Source organism: Neophocaena asiaeorientalis, unplaced genomic scaffold (assembly GCF_003031525.2).
Source record: "Neophocaena asiaeorientalis asiaeorientalis breed wild unplaced genomic scaffold, Neophocaena_asiaeorientalis_V1.1 scaffold49, whole genome shotgun sequence".
NCBI classification, from domain to species: Eukaryota; Metazoa; Chordata; class Mammalia; order Artiodactyla; family Phocoenidae; genus Neophocaena; species Neophocaena asiaeorientalis.
In genome coordinates, this window is record NW_020172456.1 from 5,876,950 (window position 1) to 5,902,184 (window position 25,235).

Sequence of the window (25,235 nt, forward strand, 5' to 3'; positions counted from 1 at the left end):
AGCTGATTCATTCTGATTGGAGAGGCAGAGCCGGACTCTTATAGCCGGGACGGCCCCACCCTGCAGCTTCACGATGGCGCCCAGGGTTGTTTTCAGTCTGGGGGCTGGCTTTTGGGTCTCTGCTCTGTGTTGGGTTGGCTGTCAGGAAATGAGAGTTTAAAAGCAAGAGAAAGGGGTTTGTTCAGAAGGCGGTTTCTGTGGCCTCAGCACTCGCTGCTCGTCCGAATCCTCCCCCGGTGGCGGGGCCTGGGCGACTTGGATGCCCTCCTAGTTTCCCCCTCCCCCAGCTTCCATATGCGAGACAAAGGGGGTGCGAGCACGGAGAGTCGCTCTCACTCCCAGCAGGGCCGGGAGCTGAGGAAGGAAATGGAGGAGGAAGTTCCTCCCCTTCTGGGTGCTGGGTGAAAGTGAAAGGCAGCAGGGGGTTGGAGTGAGTCAAGGCAGCCGCGGGAGGGGAAGGGCTGGGGAGCTGCGGAAGCCTGCGGAGGAGCGATAGCACGGCCGCCTCCCTGGGGCCAGGGGCATCGCCGGGTGTAGCCAGGGCTTCATACCAGAGCCTGCCTGGCATGCCCAGCCAGCCCTCCTCTGCGCCTCTCGGCTGGTTTCCTGGGAACTCCCGGGGCTACTAACGATGACCTGGGGCATCTAGGTTCTGACGTCTGAGGTCAGCCTGGACCTTCAGATTTATTCGCGGGGGCTTCCTGAGCTCCCCTCCTCTGGTAGACAGACTGGCTGAGGATCAGAATCTTAGCATGGGGAAGAAGAGGTGGGCCATGTAGCTCCCACCCTCACCAACTTCCCAGAGAGGCAAACAAAACAAAAGACAAAACCAACCCTCTGAAGAAAGAAAAAGTCTTTGAAAATACACGCAAGGTATAGGTGTAAGTTATAACTTGCATGTAAGTAATAAAAACACATGTAAGTTATAAAATACTGGTCTCAGTTCCTCTGTAGCAGGATAAATAGAGCAATCTTTTTTTTTTTAATCAAGTTAGAAAACAAACACAGGAACACTGTGAGCACTTTAGTCACACCATGTCATGGAGGAACCTTCTGGACCTAAGCTCTAGAAATCTGCACCCCCCTCAGTATCGTAGCTATATTCTTCCTTTGGTCAAGATGCCAGGAGCTCTTTGGCAGTGGAGGAGGGTGGGTGGGGACTGCTGACCAGCTACCAGGCCAGATCCTGTCTCCAGTCAGCCCAGGTTGCAAAACAGGTTTCCATTCCATGCTCTGTTGGGGAACACTGGCAGCCACAGTTCCACCCAGCAGCTCCTCCCAGGGGTGGGGTTAGGACTGCACACACCCTTCGGGGCCTCACCTACGTGCCTCCGTGTAAAGGACGTGGACCCAGGACTCTGCAAGGGCCTGGTGGACCTCCCGACCCATGGGCTGCACAGTTGGGAATGACTAACGTTTTCTCCATTTCCTGTCTGAGAGGTGCATGGAGGGTCAGAGGAGGCATTGGCTGAAAACACTCCTGCGGGGTCTACTGGGGAGGCCACTGCCTGGACAGATGTGAGAGGACCTGCTTGGCTGCCCAGTAGGCTGGGGCCTGGCTTCAGACGAGTAGGGAACCCAGCGTGGCCTTTGTTACCCCTTATCCCAGCTTGACTGCAGGGGCTCAGGCTGGATCTCAGCCCCACTTGCCCCCTCGGCGGGTGCTTTTGTGCATTGCGCAAGTTACACAACCAAACGCAGCAGTCCCGGACACTGACCAGGATGGCGAGGTGGTGGGACAAGGGAGGGTCCCAGAGCACCCTGGGGGATGTTGCCGCCTTCTGGTAGCTCCCCCAAGGTTCTGGCTCCTGCCTCACCAATGCTGCTCTGTGACTTTGGGCTTGTCCCCAGGAGGCAGTGGAACTGTAGGACCCTTGAGACCCTCCCCTCACACTTGTGCTGCCCTCCGGGGCATCCTGGGAGGCTGTGGCTGACACTATTACTGTTCTGTCTGCAGGCTCCAGGGCCCTGTGGAGCATCGTGAACTGGGAACAGTAGAGGAGCCTGAGAGCCTCTCTGCAAAAAGGAACGAAGCACCAGCAGTTCTTTCTCCCCGTGCCCGACCGCATCATCCAGCGTTTCCTCTGCCCCCTCTGGCTGCTGGACTAGGGCCAAGCTTCCAGCAGGACCGTCCCCCAGGGGATGGGCAACTGGTGAAGTAGGTCTCACTGCCGGGGCCCAGTTGGCCACACCATGAACCTCCAGGCCCAGCCCAAGGCTCAGAACAAGCGGAAGCGTTGCCTCTTTGGGGACCAGGAACCAGCTCCCAAGGAGCAGCTCCAACCCCTGCAAGCACCACAGCAGCCCCCGGCCCCTCCACCGTCCAGAGTGAAGGAGGAGCCTTACTTTGCGCACGAGGGTCCGGCAGGGGCTGCCCCCGCCTCCCAGCCTGTCGAACTGCCGCCTTCCAACAGCCTGGCCCTGCTGAACTCCGTGGTGTATGGGTCTGAGCGAACCATGTTGTCTCAGCAGGTGGGCTCGGTCAAGTGGCCCAACTCTGTGATGGCTCCAGGGCGGGGCCCGGAGCGTGGAGGAGTCGGGGGTGTCAGTGACAGCGGCTGGCAGCAGCAGCCGGGCCAGCCTCCGCCCCACTCAACATGGAATCGCCACAGCCTCCCCCTTTACAGTGGACCCAAGGGAAGCCCTCATCCTGGCATGGGGGTCTCCACCTACTATAACCACCCTGAGCCACTGAAGCGGGAGAAAGCAGGGGGGCCACAGCTGGACCGCTTTGGGACCGCTGTGCGGCCGATGGTGCCACAGAAGGTGCAGCTGGAGGTTGGGCGGCCCCAGGCACCCCTGAACTCTTTCCATGTGACCAAGAAGCCGCCGAACCAGACGCTGCCCCTGCAGCCCTTCCAGCTGGCGTTCGGCCACCAGGTGAACCGGCAGGTCTTCCGGCAGGGCCCGTCGCCGCCCAACCCCGTCGCCGCCTTCCCACAGCAGAAGCAGCAGCAGCAGCAGCAAGCGGCCCTGCCCCAGATGCAGCTCTTTGAGAACTTCTACCCCATGCAGCAGCCGCCCTCTCAGCAGCCCCAGGACTTTGGCCTGCAGCCGGCCGGGCCACTGAGTCAGTCCCACCTGGCTCACCACAGCCTGGCACCCTACCCCTTCCCCCCAAACCCTGACATGAACCCAGAACTGCGCAAGGCCCTCCTGCAGGAGTCAGCCCCGCAGCCTGTGCTACCTCAGGCCCAGATCGCCTTTCCCCGCCGTTCCCGCCGCCTCTCTAAGGAGGGCGTCCTGCCTTCCACCACCCTGGATGGGGCTGGCACCCAACCTGGGCAGGATCCCGCCAGCAACCTGTTCCTGCACCACTGGCCCCTGCAGCAGCCGCCACCCGGCCCCCTAGGGCAGCCCCATCCTGAAGCTCTGGGATTCCCGCTGGAGCTGAGGGAGTCGCAGTTGCTGTCGGACGGGGAGAGACTGGCACCCAATGGCCGGGAGCGGGAGGCTCCCGCCATGGGCAGCGAGGAGGGCACGCGGGCTGTGGGCACAGGGGACTGTGGGCAGGTGCTACGGGGTGGGGTGATCCAGAGCACTCGACGGAGGCGCCGGGCGTCCCAGGAGGCCAATTTGCTGACCCTGGCCCAGAAGGCAGTGGAGCTGGCCTCACTGCAGAACACAAAGGTGAGAGTGGCATGGGCTGGGGACAGACCTGGTGGAGGGCAGGGCGAGCTGTGTCTGGGGCCAGGGGAGAGCAAGTGACTCCAGGGTCACAAGGGCAGTTTTCTCCCTTCATTGAAGGAAATGAAAGAACCCATCCATTTCAGGGAGTTCTGAACTCTCTGCATGCAAAGAACCTCTACGTAGGTGTATCCATACCTGAAGGGTAGATGGGTTTTATACACACGCAGGGTTGCAGGCAGGAAAATGCAATACACCATTGTGGGTTGCCTTCTTCATTTGGGACTTGCAGGGTTGGAAGTAGAGGGAGGTGAAACCATTTCCAGATCCAGTATGCTAAAAGACAGGAATGTGGTAGTGGTTGCACAGGTGGTTATGCTTGTCAAAATGCATCAAACTATAATTAAAAATAGGTGCATTCTGTTGTGTGTAAATTATACAGCAATAAAGTTGATTGGAAAGAAAAGACAATCTAAATGGGGAAGAAGAATGAATAGAATTTGAGCACCTACGTTGTACTTGGAGTTTCTTATCTTTGATCACAAGTAATTTCTCATCAAACCCTGTGAAAGGGATGCTGGCGTTTATCCCATTTTATTGCTAAAGAAGCTAAGGCCCAAGTGGGATTTCCCAAGGTCACAAAGGTAGGACAGAAGCTAGTATCTGACTCCAAAGCCAGTGTTTGCCCCTTCCCTCACTGGAGGTCTCAACCCTCGAAGCCTATAGGGCCAGACCTATATGTAGGAGGCTGCAGAACTTGACTTCACTCCAGCCAGTTGCCAGTGGGGAAATAGATCCAAAGACCACCCTTACCTTGGCACAGGTTCCTTGCTTGCTTTCTTTTGCAGAGATATGTTTTGAATATGTAGATACTATTTCACATGCCATGCACCGTGTAGACCAAACAAAACACATCGATTAGCCACTTTTGGCCTGAGTTGGCCATCTGGGGATTCCTGCTCCAGGCCAGGATGGGAGAACCTGGCAGAAGGGAGGTTATGGAGAGTATTTGGGAATATGGTGGGGGAAAAGGTGGTCAGGGAAAGGCCAGGTTGCCAAAGACCACTGGGAACCATCATGGGTGTTTGAGTCCCTGAATCAAACGGGATTAGGGGTCCCGGACCAGCAGATCAGGACTTACCTTCTAACCGTCTCCATTTCCTCTCTCTCTCCTTCTCCAGGATGCCAGTGGCTCTGAGGAGAAGCGGAAAAGTGTATTGGCTTCAACTGCCAAGTGTGGGGTGGAGTTTTCTGAGCCTTCCTTAGCTGCCAAGCGAGCACGAGAGGACAGCGGGATGGTACCCCTCATAATCCCAGTGTCTGTGCCTGTGCGGGCTGTGGACCCAACTGAGGCAGCCCAAGCTGGAGGTGTTGACGAGGATGGAAAGGGTCCTGAACAGAACCCCACTGAACACAAGCCGTCGGTCATCGTCACCCGCAGGCGGTCCACCCGTATCCCCGGGACTGATGCCCCAGCTCAGGTATGAGAGGCGCCCCATGCAAGCAGCTCAGCACCTGGGTGCTCCTGGTGACCTAATATTATATGGAAAAAAGGAGAACATGGCAGTATAGGAGGGATTCAAGTCACCCATGGGGATATTATTTATATTTTCCAAACAAAACTTTTGGACAAATGAACTTATGAGGGACAAAGAGACAATTTTATACTTGAAATTTGGACTGTTTAGGAAAATCCAGAATGTATGAATCTCTTTTATTTCAGGTCAGCAAATTTTGATTTGGCCTCTAATGTGGGTCAGGCCTTGTGCTAGGTACTGGGATATAGAAATGTTTGCTTGTTCTGTCAGTACAAACATGTATGTTGTACTCTCCCACTAAGACTGAGGTTTTGTCTTTTTTTTCTTAGTTCTGTCAGTATTAGTTTTATACATTTTGATGCAATGTTAATTGCATACTTATTTAGAACTGGATTAGTTAGACACTTTATCATGAAATGTTTCTTTTTTTATTTTTAGTAATCTTTCTGCCTTTTAAAGTCTACTTTGTCAGATATTTCTCTTTCTTTCCCTTAGTGTGGGTGGGAGGAGGATGGGATGTGTATCTTTTCCATCTTTTTACTTTCAGCCTTTCTGTACACTTCTACTTAAGGTATATCTTTCAGCTGGATTTGTAATTGGGGTTTGTTATCATCTGTTCTAACAACCTTTGTCTTTTCGTTAGAGCATTGATACAGTTTACATTTAATGTAATTACTGATAAACTTTGGTTTAAATCTGCCGTCCACTTATCCCATCCTGCCTTTTCTTTCTTCCTTTTTTTTTCCTCTTTTTTTGTTTTCCTTTGGATTGATTGGGTTTGTTATTCCATTTCCCCTCTTTATTAATTTATTAGTTATATACTTATGTATTACTCCTTTAGTGATTACCATAGCGGCCTTTATTACCTGGATTTCTATTAGAGAATTAAGCCCTACAGAAGGGGATTTGAGTGACCATTTTCTCAATTATCTGGAGGATGGTACATAGCTAGTACCATTCTAGAGGTGTAGGAGAGAAGTCAGCTTATTACATAGTGAATGCCTTATGACATTAGAGCTTAATCTTCTGGTTGAGAAGCGTTCCTAGAGATTAAAATGCATTCTTAGCTTATTGAAATCTAACGTAAGTTAGTGCTTTGCCTCTTCTTGGACAATGCAGAGTTCTTATAACCCTTTAACTCCATTTTCCCCTAACCCCTAACTTGTAGAATTATTGACATGACTTTTCATTCTCCCTATATTGTAACATTGATAGGACATTATAACATTATGGTTTTGTTCAGTTGTTGTTCATTTTAGATTTATTCAAATACTTAAGAGTGTTTTGTTGCTTTTTATTTCTTCTCATATCTCCAAGCTTCCATCTCAGTTCATTTATATGCTGTTTGAAGAGCATCCCTTAGTATTTCCTTTAGTTCCTTTAGTGTGAGTCTATTAGTGATAAATTTTATTAGTCTTTGATTGTCTGAAAATGTTTTTATTCCATCTTCATTTTTGAAGGATAACTTTGCTGGGTAGAGAATTCTGTGTTGGTAGTTTTTTTTTTTTTTCTTGGCACTTTAAAGATGTCATTCCATTGTTTTCAGGCTTCTATTGTAGGTACAGTATTGAGAAATCACTATAATCCATATTGTTGCTCCTTTGAATGTAAGGTGTCTTTTTATCTTGTTGTTTTAAGATTTTTTTTTTTGTCATTGGTTTTCAGCAGTTTTGCTGTGAAACCTAAGTATTGATCTCTTTGTATTTATCCTGTTTAGAGTGCTTCTGCTCCATATTCTCTCTCCTCTCCTTCTGGGACTCCAGTTACACGTTTTGTTAGTGCTTTTCACTGTATCCCCTATTTTGTTTGTCATGCACTTTTCTATGTTTTCCATTTCTTCTTTTTTTTTAAGTCTGACCTGTCTTTCAGTTCACCAGTTCTCTCTTTAGCTGTGTCTAATATGTTGTTAAGCCCATTCATTGAACTCTTGTTTTCAGTTATTTTATTTTTCAGTAACCTGATTTTTCATCTGGTTCATTTTTAGAGTTTCTAGTTCTTTGATGAGATTCTCAACCTTGCCTTTTATTTTATTGCACAACTTAAGCATAGTTTTCTTTTCTTTTCTTTTCTTTTTTCTTTTTTTCCTTTTTTGGCCACACCGCATGACTTGTGGGATCTTAGTTCCCCGACCAGGGATTGAACATGGGCCCCAGCAGTGAAAGCGCCAAGTTCCAACCACTGGACCACCAGGGAATTCCCAAGCATAGTCTTCTTAAAGTTTATGTCTCATAGCTCCGTTAATGGGATCCCTGTGGGTCTGTGTTTATTATCTGCTATTTCTTGTTTTTAAGTCACATCTTACTCTTTTGTGTATCTGGCTATTTTTTATTGAATGTCAGACATTATATATGAAAAATTGTTGAGGTAATTAGAGACTCTGGATGCTGTTCTCCTCTACTGGAGAGGATTTGTCTTTGCATCTGACAGGTAGCAAAGAGCACAAGCAATCCTGGATTACTTTAACTTAATCAGATGATTTGAAGCTGGGCATTATTCCATTTGAGAACTAATCTATATCTGATTCACCTTTATTCTGAGGGTCTAGCCCTTTGGAGTCCCAATCCAAAGCCTAGGGGTTCACCAGGCTCTCCTTCCTTGGCAAGCTCTAAACTCCAGTTCTTATTCTGCTGGCTCCTTGAATTTATTAAAAGCTTTACCCAGTTTCTCAGCCTCTCCGTTGTCTCTTCCATAACAGCATCTATCTCTAGGGAAAACACAATTCTAAATGCTGGGCTCACCTTTCTGGCTTTCCTTTTTTTCCCCTGGATCTAGGCCCTTTAATTCTTTGCCAACTAATTTGTTCTCTGGTACCTGCAGAAATGTGGTTTTGTACAGCATCTAGATTTTATTAGTCATTCGCAACTGGAGAGTTGGCCTGCGTGCCTGTTGTCTATAACAGAAAGGAGAGCCCCAAGATCATCTTGAGTAGCACAGTCTCTGCTCTCTGGAATCTTGTTCTCTGGTTGGGGGAGAGTTTGTGGTAGAGGCTGCAGCCTTGGGCAGCTTGTCCTGAGGATGGCAGGAAAGAGCCTGAGCAACTACACAGCTCAACATACCCATTTCATAGATGAGGAAATAGGTCCAGAAAAGGCCAGAGGCTTACTTAAGATCATACAGCCAAGTAGTGGCAGAGCTAGCCCTGGAATTTGGATCCCTTGAATCCTGCCTGAGGACTCTCACTATACCAGGCTTTTGGGGAGGTCTTTCTCTTTCTCTTTCTCTCTCTCTCTTTGTGTTACAGACATTTTCAATCATGCACAGAAGTAGAGAAAATGGTATAATGAGTCCTAATATTTAGCCATCACCCTCTTTTACAGTTTTCAAAATACAACCAATCTTCTTTCATTTGTACCTCTACTTCTCCCTGCCACTGGATTTTTTTTGAAGCAAATCCCAAACATCACATCATTCCATCCATAAATACTTTGGTTTTGTACCTGAAGTACACCATACATAAGGATTCTTTCCCTCCCTTCCTTCCTCCCTCCCTCCCTTCCTTCCTTCCCATGTCATCACACCTAAAAAATCAATATGAGGGCTTCCCCGGTGGCGCAGTGGTTAAGAATTCGCCTGCCAATGCAGGGGACACAGGTTCGAGCCCTGGTCCAGGAAGATCCCACGTGCCACGGAGCAGCTAAGCCCGTGCGCCACAATTACTGAGCCTGTGCTCTAGAGCCCGCAAGCCACAACTACTGAAGCCCACACTAGTAGAGCCCATGCTCCACAAGAGAAGCCACCGCAATGAGAAGCCCGTGCACTGCAACAAAGAGTAGCCCCTGCTCGCCACAACTAGAGAAAGCCCGCGCGCAGAAACGAAGACCCAATGCAGCCTAAATAAATAAATAAACAAACGATCAATATGAAAAATATTGTCAAATATTTAGAATAGTTTAAATCCATTTTCCCTATAAAATCACAAATCATTACAGCTAGCTTGAGTTCATGTTGGATTTCTTGTCTAGAAGTTTGGGGGCCTTTGGCTCCACTGCATTTTTTTCTGTGCAATCATATTGTTCCCCTTAGGGGGAGAGAATGAGCAATGTCATTTCTTCCTAGTCTGTAGAAGAGCAGAGAGGGCACAGATGGCTAAAAGACATGGCCAAGGCTCATGGGGACTCAGGGCCCTCTGCTGGAAGGTCTTGTGGGAGCTGGAACCTGGGACGGGGAGAAAGCCTGTTGTTCCTGGGCCCAGTCAGTGTGGCCAGTCTCACCTGTGCACCCAGGGAGATGATCGATGTCACTCACTCGTGTAGGCCTCCATTCTCTCTTGAGAGGAGAGGGATGCAGCAAGGAAAGGCCTCTATTCCTGTACAGCCCTGCCCTCTATTCTGTATGGAGGCCCACAAGGCATACCAAGCAGGGAGAAGTGTAAGCCAGAAGGACTAACATTTGACAGCAAAGGTAGGACTGATACTATGAGAATAAAAGTTCTTCAAGGACAGGGCTGTCCTGTTCACTCTGTGGTCCCATGCCTAGCTTGGGTCTTGGCACGCGATATGGGCCTCCATCTAATGCAGAGCTTGGAGTTTAAGTAGTGATAGCAGTCAGTATTGATTAATTACTATGTACCAGGTACTGTTCTCAGTGATTCCCATGTATTAATTTATTTAGTCCTTATAGCTACCCCATTAGGTAGGCGTTTGTTATTCCCATGTTAAAAATGATAATGCACACAGAGTTAAGTATTTTAAGTGGTAATTAAAGGAAATAGATCCCAGTCCAAGCAATCCAGTTCCAGGGCCTGGCCCTTAACTACAATAGTTCCCTGCCCTGTAGCATACTTTACAGCAGGGCTTGGCAGCTATGACCGGTGAACCAAATCCAGCCCTAAGACTGTTTTTTACACTTTTCAAAGGATTCTTTTAAAAGGGCGGGGGGTGGGTCAGGAGAAGAAGAAGAATATGCACCGAAGAATATGTGTGTGGCCCACGAAGCCTAAAATACATACTATCTGGCCCTTGACAGAGACAGTGTGCTGACCCCTGCCATAGAGGAGACAGTAAGAAGGGCGTTAGGATCTGCTTCCTGTGTCAGGCTTGCCTTAGTGGGTGTGGTGGGCAGACTAAGTTCCAAAGGTGAAACTGGCAAGCAGTGGTCAAGACTTCAGTTTTTATGGGGCTTCCCTGGTGGCGCAGCGGTTGAGAGTCCGCCTGCCGATGCAGGGGACACGGGTTCGTGCCCCAGTCCGGGAGGATCCCACATGCCGCGGAGCGGCTGGGCCCGTGAGCCATGGCCGCTGAGCCTGCGCGTCCGGAGCCTGTGCTCCGCAACGGGAGAGGCCGCAACAGTGAGAGGCCCGCGTACCACAAAAAAAAAAAAAAAAAAAACTTTAGTTTTTTCCAGGTTATAGGTGGCTGAGCCATCTTGGACTGTTTCCTTCTCCAGGCTGAGGACATGAACGTCAAGTTGGAGGGGGAACCTTCAGTGCGGAAACCAAAGCAGCGGCCGAGGCCTGAGCCTCTGATCATCCCCACCAAGGCGGGCACTTTCATCGCCCCTCCCGTCTACTCCAACATCACCCCGTACCAGAGCCACCTGCGCTCCCCTGTCCGCCTGGCTGACCACCCCTCTGAGCGGAGCTTTGAGCTGCCCCCCTATACACCACCCCCCATCCTCAGCCCCGTGCGGGAAGGCTCCGGACTGTATTTCAATGCCATCATGTCGACCAGCAGCATCCCAGCCCCTCCTCCCATCACGCCAAAGAGTGCCCATCGCACCCTGCTCCGGTCTAGTGAGTGATCCCCCCTCAGCAGCCGTGAGGGCAGGCATTGTGGGAGGGCGGTGGGTAGGGAAGACTCAGCTTCTGGCACTGCCGGGGTTGGGCTGGCATGCCATGGGAGAAGGGGCTCTACTTCTACTGTCTCCTTTGAGAGAGAGAAGGAGGTTGTCCTGGCTCAAGTACGTGCTGTGGTTGGGGAGAGGAGGTGTCAGCCCAACTGCTTGGACTTAAATCCCAATTCCACAATTTACTGTTCCATCCCCTGTGGAAGTGATTTAAACTCCCTGGGTCTCAGTTTCTTCAGCATGTAAATGAGGATGTTAGTAGTGTTTGGTTAATGATGAAATTGCCAATATGTATTCAGCTATTTTTAGAACCACAAACAGCAGTTTCCTATGGTTCAACCTAATAGCTACCTCAGAGTGTTGTGGTGAGGTCCAGATGCATTAACTCACGTAAAGCACTTTACATTGTGCCTGGTGTGTCACATTTGTTCTTAATAGAACAAATTAAGACCAAATTAAGACAAATTAAGAACAAATTAAGACAGGTGGCAGATCCTGTCTCCTGTGTCTCGAACAGTCATTTTGGCCCAGAGCAGACATTTTGGCTGGCCTGGGTGGTGAATTGCTGAAAAATGTTGCCCACTCCATACAAGAATTCATTTCCCCTGAAAAATGGGATAATCCTATCTCAGGGTGATAGAGAAGATGGAGAGTAATCCCGACCAGAGGTAGCACAGAGGTGAGGCAGTGCGGTCCCGGGATTAACCTCTGACCCTGACCTCATCGTGGCATGCCTCTCTGGTGCCCTCTGGTGTCTGGGTGAGAAATGGCTCACCCTGGCCTGGCTGGCCTTTGGCTCTTCCACTTCTACTGGAAGCTTGGAAGCTTCTCTCCATGCCTGGGTTGTGCAGGAAGAAGTCGCTGTTGAGACCAGCTTGGCGGCAAAGAAGAGGTCTGTCCATCCATGAGGATTTTCTTGCACTCAGGTGTAAAGCCTGAACTGGGTCCTGTGAGGGCACCAGTAATGTGTGGGACACCGTGGTCTGTTCTAAAGAGAGTGCTGGGTCATTAGGGCGTTGACTTGAAAGCCTGGGAGACAGGAAAGCAGAAGTTTCAGCCAGAGTGGGATCAGCAGTCAGTGAGTGAAGCCTGCAGAGGCTGCTAGCCCTAGTGGTGAGGAAAGCATTTATTGAAGAGAGGGTGGGGTTAAAGCTGAGCTTGAACTAGGAAGCAGGTGGGGAGGGCACACTAGGCAGAAGAAAGGAGAGGTGCAAAGGCCCAGAGGTGGGACTGTGCAGGGAGCGCGAGGGGCCATGAGGGAGCGGCCTGCAAAGATGGACGGTCCAGGCAAGGCGGTGGTGGGATGCATAGCTGGCAGGGGAACCGCCTTGAACACTGAGCTGAGGAGTTGAAGTTTTCTCTCAGGTTGCAGAGGGGAGTCAGCAGATTTTGCTTTTGGAGCAAGAGAGTGTCTTGATCACACAGGGCGTTAAGATTAGCTCGGGAGAAACCAAGGCAGAGAACCCAGCAAGGAAGTGAGAAGATAATTATGAAACAGTGATCTCCTTCACCACCTCGTTTGTGTGGCGGAAGTTTCAGCCTCTCTACTAGAGCAACCATAGTTGAATGCTGGACTTAATGCTGTACTGTGGGCGCTCCCGGGGCAGAACATGGCTCTAGTAGTGGAACTGGTAGCAGTAGTAATAAGAGTAGCTAATATTTATCGAGGGCTCAGCTTTGTGCATGATTTCATTCAATCCTCACATCAACCTAGGGAGATAGGTAGCAACAGCCCCTTTCAGCAGGCATGAAAACGGAGGCACCCACATATTTGGTAAAGTCACAGCTAGTTGTCACAATTGCAGGCTGCAGAGCCAGGACTCAGGGTGCCTGATTTCCCAGTGTGAACCTCAGAGTCACTGCTGTGGCTCTTGTGCGTAAAGAGCAGCCACCTAGGGTTGGAGAGGGTGGCTTTGCTGAAGGGCAGAGGGTGCCATTTACTAACCTGCCTTTTGTCCCATAGATAGCGCTGAAGTCACCCCGCCTGTCCTCTCTGTGATGGGGGAGGCCACCCCAGTGAGCATCGAGCCGTAAGTTCAGCCCAGCCTCTGGCTCAGGGGGTGAGGGTGGCCAGCTGGAGTCCGGTGCGTGCAGGTGGGCCCTACGAGGAAGAGGAGGCTTCTGTGGGCTGGGGGCTGAGCAGACCTCTCTGGGCTTCTGCACTTAGCCCTGGGCTTCACCGATCCCCACCCCAGCTTCTGTGTGGAAGTCACAGGGAAGGAAAGGACCAGCTCAGTTTGAATTTGCCTCTGAGGAGAATTAGAAGGGCAGTCCAAGAGTCTTTCCCTGTCTGTAAACCTGGAGCTTCTTCTCCCCTTTCCAACCACTGGGCCTTGCCTTTCTGACAGCACCAGGTGCCACTTGCCAGGCTGTCCTCATAGAAGCCAGGTTCCCTTACACCCAGCTGAAGCCTTGCCGCGCTCAGCCTCTGCCAGCTACCCCCGCATCTTCTCCCTCCTCAGGGAGGAAGTAGGGTTCCCCATCCCCACATGGTGAAGCCTCACTCCCTGCCCTTTCCGCCCCTGCAGACGGATCAACGTGGGCTCCCGGTTCCAAGCAGAAATCCCCTCGATGAGGGACCGCGCCCTGGCAGCCGCAGACTCCCACAAGGCCGACTTGGTGTGGCAGCCATGGGAGGACTTAGAGAGCAGCCAGGAGAAGCAGAGGCAAGGTGAGAGGTCACGAGCCAGCAGGCAAAGGCTGGCTATTGGGCAGTGGGTGGGCTAGGCTCCGCCCCATGCAGCCCTGCCCAGCCCAGCCCTAAAGGTGCCTTTCTCTCCTCCCTCCCCAGTGGAAGACCTGCTGACAGCTGCCTGCTCCAGCATTTTCCCTGGAGCTGGCACCAACCAGGAGCTGGCCCTGCACTGTCTGCACGAGTCCAGGGGAGACATCCTGGTGAGACACTGCCCCTGGTGGAGGGAGGGCCCCTTGGGGAGGCTGGCAGGGATCCGTGTGTGTGCTCTCCAGGAGCCAGGCCTGTCGGCGAGCTGATTTGAGGCAGGCAGGAAGGTCTGACCAAGTTGGGGATGGTAGGGGGTCGGCCTGAGGGAGCCCTGGTTCCAAACTACAGACTTTGCTGTGCAAGGTCCACCCCAGTCTCTGATACTGGGTAGTGGGTCCCCACCCTCGGACGGGGCTGTCACTGAGGGCCTTCTCTATCTGTGGCTGCCTGCCTTGGGGACCATGTGTTTCCTCTTTTAAGAGGCCCTGAGCCACCCAACACCCATGACCTTGCCATCCTGCCAGACCTCTTGCCCCTCCGCAGTTAAGAGGGCCAAGAGTGGGTGCCCACCCTACTCAGAGGTCCGAATTTTGCCCACCAAGACCCCTGCCAGGGCCTTGACCTTTTCTTCACTTCCCTTTCAGGAAACGCTGAATAAGCTGCTACTGAAGAAGCCCCTGCGGCTCCACAACCACCCGTTGGCAACTTATCACTACACAGGTGGGCTGGCAGGGTGGGCCTGGGGCCTCGAGGGGTCTCCAGCGTCAGTGGGGCTCAGTTCAGTGCTGAGTCACAGCCCAGGGTGGAGCGGGGGTGGAGAGGTGGGGGGCAGATAAGCCAAGATCCAGTGTGAGGGGACTGACACCAGAGCTGGGGTGGCTCTCAAGGGGCTTCCTGTGCCCTGCAAGGGAAGGGAGAAGGGCATAAGCAGGTGGGAGCCCATCTGGGTAGAAGAGCCCAGGGTGTGGGTATAAGGGGCAGGGACCCAGGGAGTGCCATCCAAATTGGCATCAGGTGCTGGAACTTAAGAGGACCCCTGGAGTGCCATGTCCCATTCTGGGGACTGTGCTTTCAGAGGGACATTGACCAAGTGGCATATTCATAGCAGTCCCTAGTATCAACCCCCGTCAAGTGGTGCATCCCGTCTGTGCCAGGTATATCACCAAGGGCTCCACATGCATTGTCTCACTGAGTCTGTACGACAGCTGGTGAGGTGGCTTCTATTACTAGTTCCCATTTCACAAGTGGGGAAAGTGAGGCTCAGAGGCTAAGCAACATGGCTAGTAAGTGGCAGAAGCAGGATGTGGAGCCAGCTCTGAACGCCTGCAGAGACAGCGGCTAGATGACCTCACACTTTTCTGCTGGTCAGAATTGCCCCCGCAGTGCTCACAGTCCCACCCCCTCACTACCCTGGCTTCCTCTTTGCCTTGCAGGCTCCGACCAGTGGAAGATGGCTGAGAGGAAGCTGTTCAACAAGGGCATTGCCATCTACAAGAAGGATTTCTTCTTGGTGCAGAAGCTGGTGAGCTGGGGCTCTGTTTTGGGGGCAAGAGAGGGGCAGGAGCTGCCTACATCATTCGGGGGCTCCCTCTGCCGGTGGGGGGGCCCTGCAATTGCTTACCAAGACCTCTTACAAAGCAGTTAGGTCAATGCCACTAAGTAGCTTCAGAGACATTTTTTCTTTTTCTTTCGTTCTTTTTTTTTTTAAATACATTTATTTATTTATTTTTGGCTGCACTGGGTCTTCGTTGCTGCACGCAGGCTTTTTTTAGTTGCAGCGTGCAGGCTTCTCATTGCGGTGGCTTCTCTTGTTGAGGAGCATGAGCTCTACGCGCCCGGGCTTCAGTAGTTGTGGCACGTGGACTCAGGAGCTGTGGCTCGCGGGCTCTAGAGCGCAGGCTCAGTAGTTGTGGCGCACGGGTTTAGCTGTTCCGCGGCATGTGGGATCTTCCCGGACCAGGGCTTGAACCCATGTCCCCTGCATTGGCAGGCGGATTCTTAACCACTGTGCCACCAGGGAAGTCCCCAGAGACATTTTTTCCTAAACAAAACAAGAATGGAAATGATCAGGCCTTTCCCCCCTTGGTTCTAAGCCCCTTCCCTCACCTTAGGGTAGGGTGGCCATACTCTGAAGTCTCAGTCCAGAGCGGGGCCATACTCTGAAGTCTCAGTCCTGAGCGGGGCCCTCAGTCCAGTGGCACCAAATAAATAGTGACTTGCCTAAGGGAGAACAGGAAGAGAAGGGGGGCTGCAAGCAGAGGTGAGCCATCCTAAGGGGCTGGAGTACTTCAAAGGCCACAAGTAGTAGGAGGAGAAGTCACCCCGAGATGAGGGGACCGAGAGCTAGCAAGTGACTATAACTGACCTAGGGGGCTTCTGCCCACTTCCTGTCAGGCCCGGGGCTTCCTTCCAGTAACTCAGCTGACAGAGTAGCAGAAGCCTGGGCCTAGTTTTCCTAGATTCTCTTGTCTTGTCCCTGTGTTCTTCTGGGAGAGTGATATGCTAATCCAAGGGCTTGCATCTTCCCACCAGCCCTGTCTCACAAAGTCTGGGCTATGGCGAGAGTGAGCTGTGTGGACAGCTGAGGGAAGAGTGCTTCCCAGAATGTGTTCTTTCCTCCTGGGATTGTAGGTTATACCAGGGACGCCCTGGGGCTTGGACCAAGTGCTGACAAATTCTCCTACAAGGGCCCTGTTGTGAGGACAGTCGTTTGCTGGGCTCCCTGATTGGGCAATATTGCCAGGAAGTACATGCCTCAGTGAAGCTCACTGAGGTGCCCCTAATGCCTTAATGAAAAGAGCAGACCATTGGTCAGGCTAACAGATGATCAGAGGGAATTGATAGTAAAAGTGTAAACAGGATCTAGTTAATAAATTTATGACTTGGCCATTCCTGGGAGATGAGTCATGTCTGCTTCCTGCTCATGCACAGAGGGCCCTCACTGACCCCTTGGGCTCTGTGGACAGGACACCCCAGTTCCCAGTGCAGCCCAGCAGCTGGCTGAGCAGTCTGGGAGTCTGAGGAGATGGGGGAGAGTCAGAGAAAACAGCTTGGGGGTCAGGGGGAGGTAGTCCAGAAACCAAACCCAGTGGCCAAATGGATTTGTGAAACAGGAGGGCTAGGGTTTCAGAGCTTGGGTGGCCCTTGGGGATCATCTGGTCTCATCCCACTCACTACTTTCACACCAAGAGCCTTGCCTAAGGCCACACAGCCATTTAGTGGTAGAGTTAGAACAAGACTTAGCCTCCTGCTTCCTCTTCAGGCTTTCCAGGGCTTACGTGTTAGTCTCCCCTGAGTTCCTCCCCAACATACGGCAGTTGACAATTCTCTGTCCTCACTGCTCCCTCAAGAGGAATGAAATTGTTTGCTCCGATTGATGTAGAGAGGCTGTGTTGCCAGGTCTAGTCTGGCTTTGAATGTGGATGGTGCCCAGGCTTTTTCCCCTTTAACTTTTCATTTTGAAAAATCTCAAGCTTACAGAAAAATGGAAAGAATAGTATAATGGACACCCATATACCTCTCAGATTTACCAGTTGTTAACATTTGCCACATTTGCTGTCTCTCTGTGTCCGTAAATAAACACACACAGGTATTCTGTTTTAACCAATCATTAAAAGTTACAGACATCATGACATTTGACCTAAATATTTCCTAAAACAAAGATATTCTCCTACAAAACCAAAGTACCATTATCACACCCAAGAAATTTAAACTGACACAATAATGCTCTCTAATACATGATCCGTATTCAAATTTCCCCAATGGCTCCATGTTGTCCTTTTTAGCTTTTTAAAAAAAAATAGTGCTGAAGTGTTGAATTGGTCAGTGGTTTGTGCAGAGCAGGTGTTGGAGACATGCTTTTATTTCCTGGGTTTATTGGGTTTAGTGTTTGCTAAGGTTAACGGAGGGGCATGCAGGGATAAGAAAGGCTGGAGTGCCCCCAGGCAGGTGAGCTGAACCAGGAACTCTGACCTCAGTTTTGGCTTCATACCAGATCCAAACCAAGACCGTGGCCCAGTGTGTGGAGTTCTACTACACCTACAAGAAGCAGGTGAAGATTGGCCGCAATGGGACGCTAACCTTCGGGGATGTGGATACAAGTGATGAAAAGTCAGCCCAGGAAGAGGTTGAAGTGGATATTAAGGTGACTCCCTTCCCTGCCTCAGCTGCTTAGGCTGAGGTGGGAGCCTGAGGCCAAGCTCTCCAGGACTCCCTGGAGGGCAAAGAGAGGAAGGCAGTGTCCCTGACAGCCCCAGGGAGCTGATGTCCTGGATACTGGCCCTGGACCTTTGGGTTCCCCTCTCTATCTTCCAGTGTCATCGTAATAATATATTGTGTTGATGCAGAACATTGGGGGAGAAAACAGTATTTGCACCAGCATTGACTTATTGTCCCCTCGTAGCAGACCTCTAACACTTTTTCCTAAACTTTAGTCATTCTTGTATCACCTTTATGAATTCTGCTTGTATCACCTTTATGAATTCTGCATCCTACCACATGTCACCATTACTATTTTTGTCATGTCCATACACCACTTGTGCTTTTAATATTTTTCTTTAAATCAACCCATTTTTTACTCAAGGGAAGCTTTATATCACAATCATAAATAGAAAACCGGTGTTGCTTGCCATAGAAGGTACTGGTAAAAATAAATATATATGAAAACCAAACAATGTTATTAAATTCTAGCCAGATACTATTACCTGCCGAGCCTCTGAGATGAGGCCTGACCTCTCCTTGTTAAGTCTAGAACAGTATAAAAGACACATTAATACCAACTCGAGACTTTGTCCTTGACATAATCAGGATTGAAAGAGAAGTGAAAAGAGAACGTTATTCAATTTTGTGAAAAGAGAATGTTATTTAATTCTGTGTCCATGTATCCACCTAATACCATCTTGGGGTCACAAGTCCACACTTGGTGACATGCTGCTCTAAGACAGGGAGTGATTTAGTTCCCACTTGCAGATGGGAAGGGGGTAGAGATACAGGAAACGTTACAAAGATAGCTTAGAATGGAGCTCAAGGCTGCTGCCTGGTTCCACCAGACCACCCTGCCCTAGAATGTGTCTCTTGGACACACCCAAGAGGACAGGTGGCCTGTGGGGAGGGACTGGCATGCTCCCTCCCTGCCCCAGCTCCATCTCAAGTGCTTGGTCTCATCCTGAGGGCTTCCAGGCCTCAGGGCTCTCTCTCATTTTACCGGTGGATTAGCGGTGGGAGAGTATAGAGTCTAGCACAGGAGGCCGCACTGGTCCAGGCCAGGCTAGCAGGACTAGCAGGGCCTAGTGAGCCCCTGGCCGGGTCAGAATCAGTGCATGTGGCCGCGTGACTGAGCCGTAGGCTCACTGCCCTGCTCTTGTCCCCCATAGACTTCCCAGAAGTTCCCCAGGGTGCCTCCTCCCAGAAGAGAGTCCCCAAGTGAAGAGAGGCTAGAGCCTAAGAAGGAAGTAAAGGAGACCAGAAAGGAGGAGGAAGAGATGCCAGAGACCCAGGAGAAGGCGGAGCAGGAAGAGGGGCGAGAGCGAAGCCGGCGGGCAGCGGCTGTCAAAGCCACGCAGACACTACAGGCCAATGAGTCGGTAAGTGTGACTGGGGGAGCCCAGGGCCTGGAGGACGGCTGGAGCTGGGCCTCGGGCTGTGGGAGGGAGGGCAGAGCAGGAACATCATCATCATCATCAGGGCAGGAAAGCACTAGATAGTTCATGCTGTTAACTCATTTTATCCTCATAGCTCCATGTAGTAGGTACTGTCATTATTCCCATTTTACAGAGAAGGAAATTGAGGTCCAAGGTAAGACAGCTAGTAGGCAGCCTGACTCCAGAATCCGCTATTAATTTTACACTATACCGCTTCTGTATCTGAGTCACAGAGGAAAAAGGCTTTGTGAAAACCCAGGTGTGTGGGACACTGGGGAAGCATTCCTGACTTACAGTTCAGACAGGGCTCCCCCTAAGAGAGCCGTGTCCCTGACAAGAATTCTGAAACTGAGCTGAGACAATGGGAATAACGACAACGGCCCCTCACGCGTGTTGTCTGCGAAGTGCTTTCCTGTTCATTATCTCATTCATCCCTCGCGATAACCCCATAAAGTGTTAGCCCCCACCTTGCCGATGGAGGAAGCTGGGTTCAGAGATGCTAAGTGACTTGCCTGAGGTCCCACCCCAGTTCCTCCTAGTGCAGTGTTCTGTCCACCACATCACAGGCCAAGAAGCAAGACATGCCAGCCAGAGCTGTTCCTTGTCAGGAAGAGGTCCCCCGAGAGAGAGAGGGCTGGGTAGGGTCTGCTACGGAACTACTATGAGAGTCTTTGTTTAATTTGTGTTGTACACTTGCAGGAAAACCCTCACAAACTGTAGACACACAGCTGTTTGCTCCCTTCTGAGCCTTGTCTGTGCTCCTCCAAGAGCTGTGCTCAGTGTACACACGCCACTGAGTTCTGCTGAACTTTTTTTTTTTTTTTTTTTTTGGGGTACGTGGGCCTCTCACTGTTGTGGCCTCTCCCGTTGAGCGGCACGTGGGATCTTCCCGGACCGGGGCACGAACCCGCGTCCCCCGCATCGGCAGGCGGACTCTCACCCACTGCGTCACCAGGGAAGCCCCTGGAACTTTTATGAATGCTTTCCTGTGTGGTTTGATCCAGTGCACACGTGTGTGACTCCTAATGGCCACCTGGGGCTCCCCTAACCCGAGGTCCATGGTTCGCATACCCTGAGCAGCACCTCTCCAGGTCTGCACCAGGCGTCCTGTGCTCTCTGGCACCTGCTTGGCGTTTCCCATGGTGGCTCATGTTGTCAGGAGCTAACTGCCTGCATGTTTGTCCCTTCAGACTGTGAGTTCTCTGATGGCAGGGGCTCCTGTCACCTCTCTATCCCCTGTGTAACCTGGCGTGTTACACAGATTTGAAGGTCATTTATGGAATGAAGTCCTGAATAGACTAAGTGACTGAAAACATGAACCCACGTCATTAACAGAGACACCAAGACCCCTGTCAGATGCATCAGGAAGTCCTTATAGCAGCTAGGGCTGTCCCACGTAATTATGGTACCAGCAATTTGTGAAAACAGAGCTGTGAGTGCCTTGTCACTGGAAAGATTCAAGAGGATGCCAGGGGACCATTTGGAATGAGTGTATGATCTTTAAAAGCCCTCTGTTCACTGATATTCCATAATTCGGGATCCTCTCTTCCCCATATCTCTTAGCTCTCCTTGTTTGACCCTCTCCAGGCCAATGACATCCTCATCCTTCGAAGCCACGAATCCAATGCCCCTGGATCTGCAGGTGGCCAGGCCTCAGAGAAGCCAAGGGAGGGGCCAGGGAAGTCACGTAGGGCACTTCCTTTTTCGGAGAAGAAGAAAAAACCAGAGCCATTTAATAAGAGCCAGAATCAGGAGAACACTTTTCCGTGTAAAAAATGTGGCAGGTAAGAAGGCAGACCCAGTCTCCACTGGGACCTGGTAGGTTGGCTGCGGTTGGGGGAGGGGCAGACGTCGATTCCTGGGGAGGAGGAGGAGTCACAGCTTTCGGCCCTGTCTCCTCATTGGCTCAGAGGGTTTCCCCAGTGACGTCCCTTGGCGGCTTTTAGAAGAGGGATGATGGCACTGAATCGGGAGCCCATCGGTCCCCTTGTTGGAGGGTGGGGCTGGACCACGTGGCGCGGAGCAAGCCAGAAGGGCCGGGGAGCCCCCGGAACAGACAGAGACATACACGCACGCACGCAGGTGCTCTAGCCTGGAGGTCCCAGGGGTGGAGACAGACCTCTTACTGGAGCCCCTCCTTCCCGGCTACAGGGTGTTTTACAAGGTGAAGAGCCGCAGCGCTCACATGAAGAGCCACGCCGAGCAGGAGAAGAAGGCGGCCGCTCTGAGGCAGAAGGAGAAAGAGGCCGCGGCCGCTGCGGCCACTGCGGCCGCCTCCCCCCACCAGCCGGCCCTGAGGGAGGAGAGCAGCGCAGGCGAGAGGGGCTGACGCCCAGGGCTCCGGGCCCTGCTCCAGCCTGAGACGCTCTGCCAACACTGGAACCTCCGGAGGGAGAGATCACGTGGACTTGTCTCTGCAAAACGGATACAATTAAATAAACGGCTCTTTTACTTATATAGGGTCCAGGAGCAGTGTTAAGGGCTGCAGGATCCAGTTCTCTTGCATTTGGTCTGTCGGAAGTTTCCCTCCTGCTTTCCTGGGACTGGGAGAGTCCCTGCTCGCTGGGGCTGCCCCTGGGGAGGGGTTCCAGCGCTGCCGCAGCTGCCTCTCACATGGACCTCTGCCGCCACGCCACGAGGTTGCTTCTCTCCCTCTTTGTTTCCCTTGCTCCCTTAGGTCACCATGGAGAGACAAGCACAAGCGCGCCCCCTTGGCAGCATTAATCCCCCGCCCCACGGGACCTGTACAGGCCCTGCCCCAAGCCCCGGAAAGAGGGACTCCGTGGGAAGGAGTGTGGTGGCCATCTCCGAGAGGGAGCTCAGCCTGGCATCTGTGCTGTCTCCTCTGCGGCAGTGTCCAGGCCATGCTGCTCCAGTGACTATGTCCTCAGAGAGGCCACGTTCTCCGTGGGAGGGAGGCTGCCAGAACAGGTGCAGGGAGAGAGACCAGGACTGGTACCTATCCCTTTGCTGCTCGCTAGCAGCCTGCTGGGGCTGGAAAGTTTTCTCAGATGTTTGGGGAAGGAGCCAATGTTCTTTGCAAGCTCTCAGCCTGCTGGAGGGAAGGAAACTGTGCAGAAGAAGGAAGCTGCAGGGCTGCTACAGGGCTAGGCCTGAGGGAGCTTTTGATAAGCCTTGGCTTTTCCTGCTTCCCACTTTTTTGCCAAATACCTTTGGGCCCTGGAGGCTGCTAAGGGAGCTTAGCCTAGGCCCAGCCTGCTCCTCCTTGGTGCAAGTTTCTTGCCTGCCTCTGTCCTGCCCTTGGCAGCTGCCACCTAACCCCACCCGACCTGGTCTAGTGCTGATACCCACAGCTCAGCCCTCAGTCCTGCATGCTGGAGATTTCTGGATCCTTCCCTGGGAGGGGGAGGTCTCCTAGCCAGATGGGACAGGAGCCTTCATTCCTTGACTTGTGTCATTTGGGAGCTATTTATTTATTCTTAATATTTAATTTTTAACATCCTCTCAGGGACCAGGGGATTCCTCCTTTCCAGAGGCCCAAGTGCATTTATCCCAAAACAAGGTACCTTCTTGGCACCACCCTCCCCCCCACATTTCCAAGACCCTGAAGTCCCTCATTCTGCCAATAGGAATGATAGTAGCACTGAAAGAGGGTGGAAAGGTGGAAGATGTCACAAAGGCACACGGAGACTAGCAGGATCAAGGGAGATCAAAGGCAGTTCTTGTTGCTACCTCTTCTTTGGCTGTACTTTCAAGTAGCTTGAGGGGATTGGCTGGAAGCCAGATTCTGGTTTTGTTTCTGGCTTGAAGAAGCCATATTTGGTGTGGAGTCACTGAAGTGGAAGGGCTGGAAGATTCTGGAGGCCCCTTCACTTGCCGGTCCCATAGGAGGGCTGAGTTATTCTTCTGATCTTGCTATTCAACTTTAGTTGTGTAAAAGAAGTTCTAAGTGAATCCACGTTAGGAAGGAGCCAAAAAGTATTCATTCTGCTACTCTTCTGAGATAGCCTAAAGGCGTCATATTGGTAGCTGGGAGTGGGGAGGGAGTTTTGTTTCTAAACTATGCACTATCAGGTGTGTATTAGCATTCATTTATGCATTAATATGGTTATACATGAGCCCAGCTATGGGAATTAAAATTCTCCCCCCTCCTCAACTTCTGATGGCTACCTAGACCTCTAACTTCCCAGCTAGTTTCTTCCATAGGCTTTTACAAGCTCAACGGCCCAAGACTGCAAAAATCTGGTATACCCTCCAAAAACAGGAGGGTAGCAAATTTAGGCTCTCTTCTAAATCACATATGTAATATGAGTGCCTTCACAGCTTTGCCCCAAAGTGCTACTTAAGTTTCCCAAGGTTTTTTCTATTTAAACTGTATTTAGTTTCAGGCTTCTTTTTTGGACATGTAGTAACAGAAACCTCCTTCGTCTACAGTGATTCTCCTCTTCTAAGCTCACGGAGACCAGACCAGGTGAATATAGGTGGAGAAAATCAAGATGGTACCTCTCTGTATTAACCCCACCCAACACCGTATTTTAGAAGGGTTTATGCTCCAGAATGGATTAGTATCTAGAATGCAGGGTAAAAGGTAAAATGTTTAGAGGGCAGATGCAATTGTGGCAAGTGACCTGCCAATAAAGTAGGTGCACCCATAGAAGCTGGCATAGGTGTATCCTTTATGGTGCTTTCTCTCTGTGAACCATTAGGCTACTTGGTTTTTTCTTTTTTCTTATAGTCAGAGCTCTTTGCTTTAAGAAGTTAAATGACAAACACCTTCGGCTTTATAATGTCCTCCCCACACCATCTCACATATCCATCTCTCAGCCTCCATCTACACTCAGCTAAGGGCATGAAACTAACCTAGTGCCTGTGTTCTAGACCGTTTCTGAGGTCTCTTACCCACCCACGGAGACAGTGCTGAGGCACTGTCCTCCATGCCTTCAGCAGCCCCCCTCACAACTAAGGTACACACCCATCCCTTCTGCTACCCCACTTCCACCCTTGGCACAGAGGTCGTGTGCTGCTTATGTCTAAAGGGATCCCCTATATTTAACTGCCTCAGTGACCTAACCTCTTCTCATGTGCCAGATGTTAAGATGAAGGAGGAATACAACACATACTCAAGCCTCAGCTATTTAAGTATGTTTTTACTGGGGCTCACTATTCTGGGACGGTATTTATTACCAGACTGGCAAGCCTAACTCCTTAGGTTTATAGGAAGTATGCATATTTTTATAAAACAATTGTATGTCCTCCCCATATTTTTGCTGTGTTAATATTTGCCTCTCACAGTTTGCAGCTGTTTCACCTTTTCATTCGTCTCTCAGTCGAAGGCCTTGTTGGAGGGGACAGAGCACAGGAATAGCCTTGACAGTCTGTAATTATTGTACAAATATTTTAATAGCATATAAATAAGTATATTCCTTTTATTTTGAAAAATATCAGACACTGCCTTTTGTGTGTTTGCTGCCTGTGGCACCCTTTTTTAAAAAGACTGTTACATATTAAAATAGTGTACATATATATAAATATTACCTCTTTTGCTGTACAGTTGTGATAGACCAGACTGAAGATTTTATTTTTTGTGTGCTTTTTATAAAAAAAAATTAACACACTAAAGAAAATCTTGCTGATGTGATTGTAATGTACCTATGTAACTTATTTACTTTTGAATGTTCTTCTGTATCTTTAAACCTTTTATTAAATAAGGTTTTAAAAATTCAGAGTTGAATGCTGTGTCCTTCTGGGGAGATTTTCACTATCTGGGATTGACGTAAATAGGCCTTGGTTTGCTTGCAAGGGATTACTTGACGTTTTTGAACCGTAAGGATTCTGTTTTATCAGCTCACTGTCAGTGATGCCAGGACAAGGGAAATAACACATGTAGCCTGGCTACAAAGGTTACTAAATAGATCTAGATCTTCTTACAAAATTTTAGACAAGAAAAAGTCTCGACTCAGTGTC

At 50.7% G+C, this 25,235-nt stretch overlaps 1 protein-coding gene across 4 annotated transcripts in view; it reads left to right on the forward strand.

Moving 5' to 3' along the window:
* MIDEAS (mitotic deacetylase associated SANT domain protein) overlaps positions 1 to 24,994 on the forward strand; it is a 69,696-nt gene extending 44,702 nt beyond the window's left edge. For 3 of the 4 annotated variants that reach the window (XM_024737761.1, XM_024737760.1, XM_024737762.1), the window contains exons 2-13: positions 1,958 to 3,630; positions 4,809 to 5,108; positions 10,551 to 10,896; positions 12,913 to 12,979; positions 13,478 to 13,620; positions 13,741 to 13,844; positions 14,316 to 14,391; positions 15,105 to 15,193; positions 17,666 to 17,815; positions 19,044 to 19,253; positions 20,898 to 21,094; positions 21,462 to 24,994. In XM_024737761.1, the coding sequence (XP_024593529.1) occupies positions 2,194 to 3,630; positions 4,809 to 5,108; positions 10,551 to 10,896; positions 12,913 to 12,979; positions 13,478 to 13,620; positions 13,741 to 13,844; positions 14,316 to 14,391; positions 15,105 to 15,193; positions 17,666 to 17,815; positions 19,044 to 19,253; positions 20,898 to 21,094; positions 21,462 to 21,639 (3,297 nt within the window). In that variant the 5' untranslated portion in view covers positions 1,958 to 2,193 and the 3' untranslated portion in view covers positions 21,640 to 24,994. Of the gene's footprint in view, positions 1 to 1,957; positions 3,631 to 4,808; positions 5,109 to 10,550; positions 10,897 to 12,912; positions 12,980 to 13,477; positions 13,621 to 13,740; positions 13,845 to 14,315; positions 14,392 to 15,104; positions 15,194 to 17,665; positions 17,816 to 19,043; positions 19,254 to 20,897; positions 21,099 to 21,461 lie in introns of those variants that run through there. The other variant, XM_024737763.1, reaches the window with a different exon arrangement.
* Positions 24,995 to 25,235: the final 241 nt, after the last annotated feature.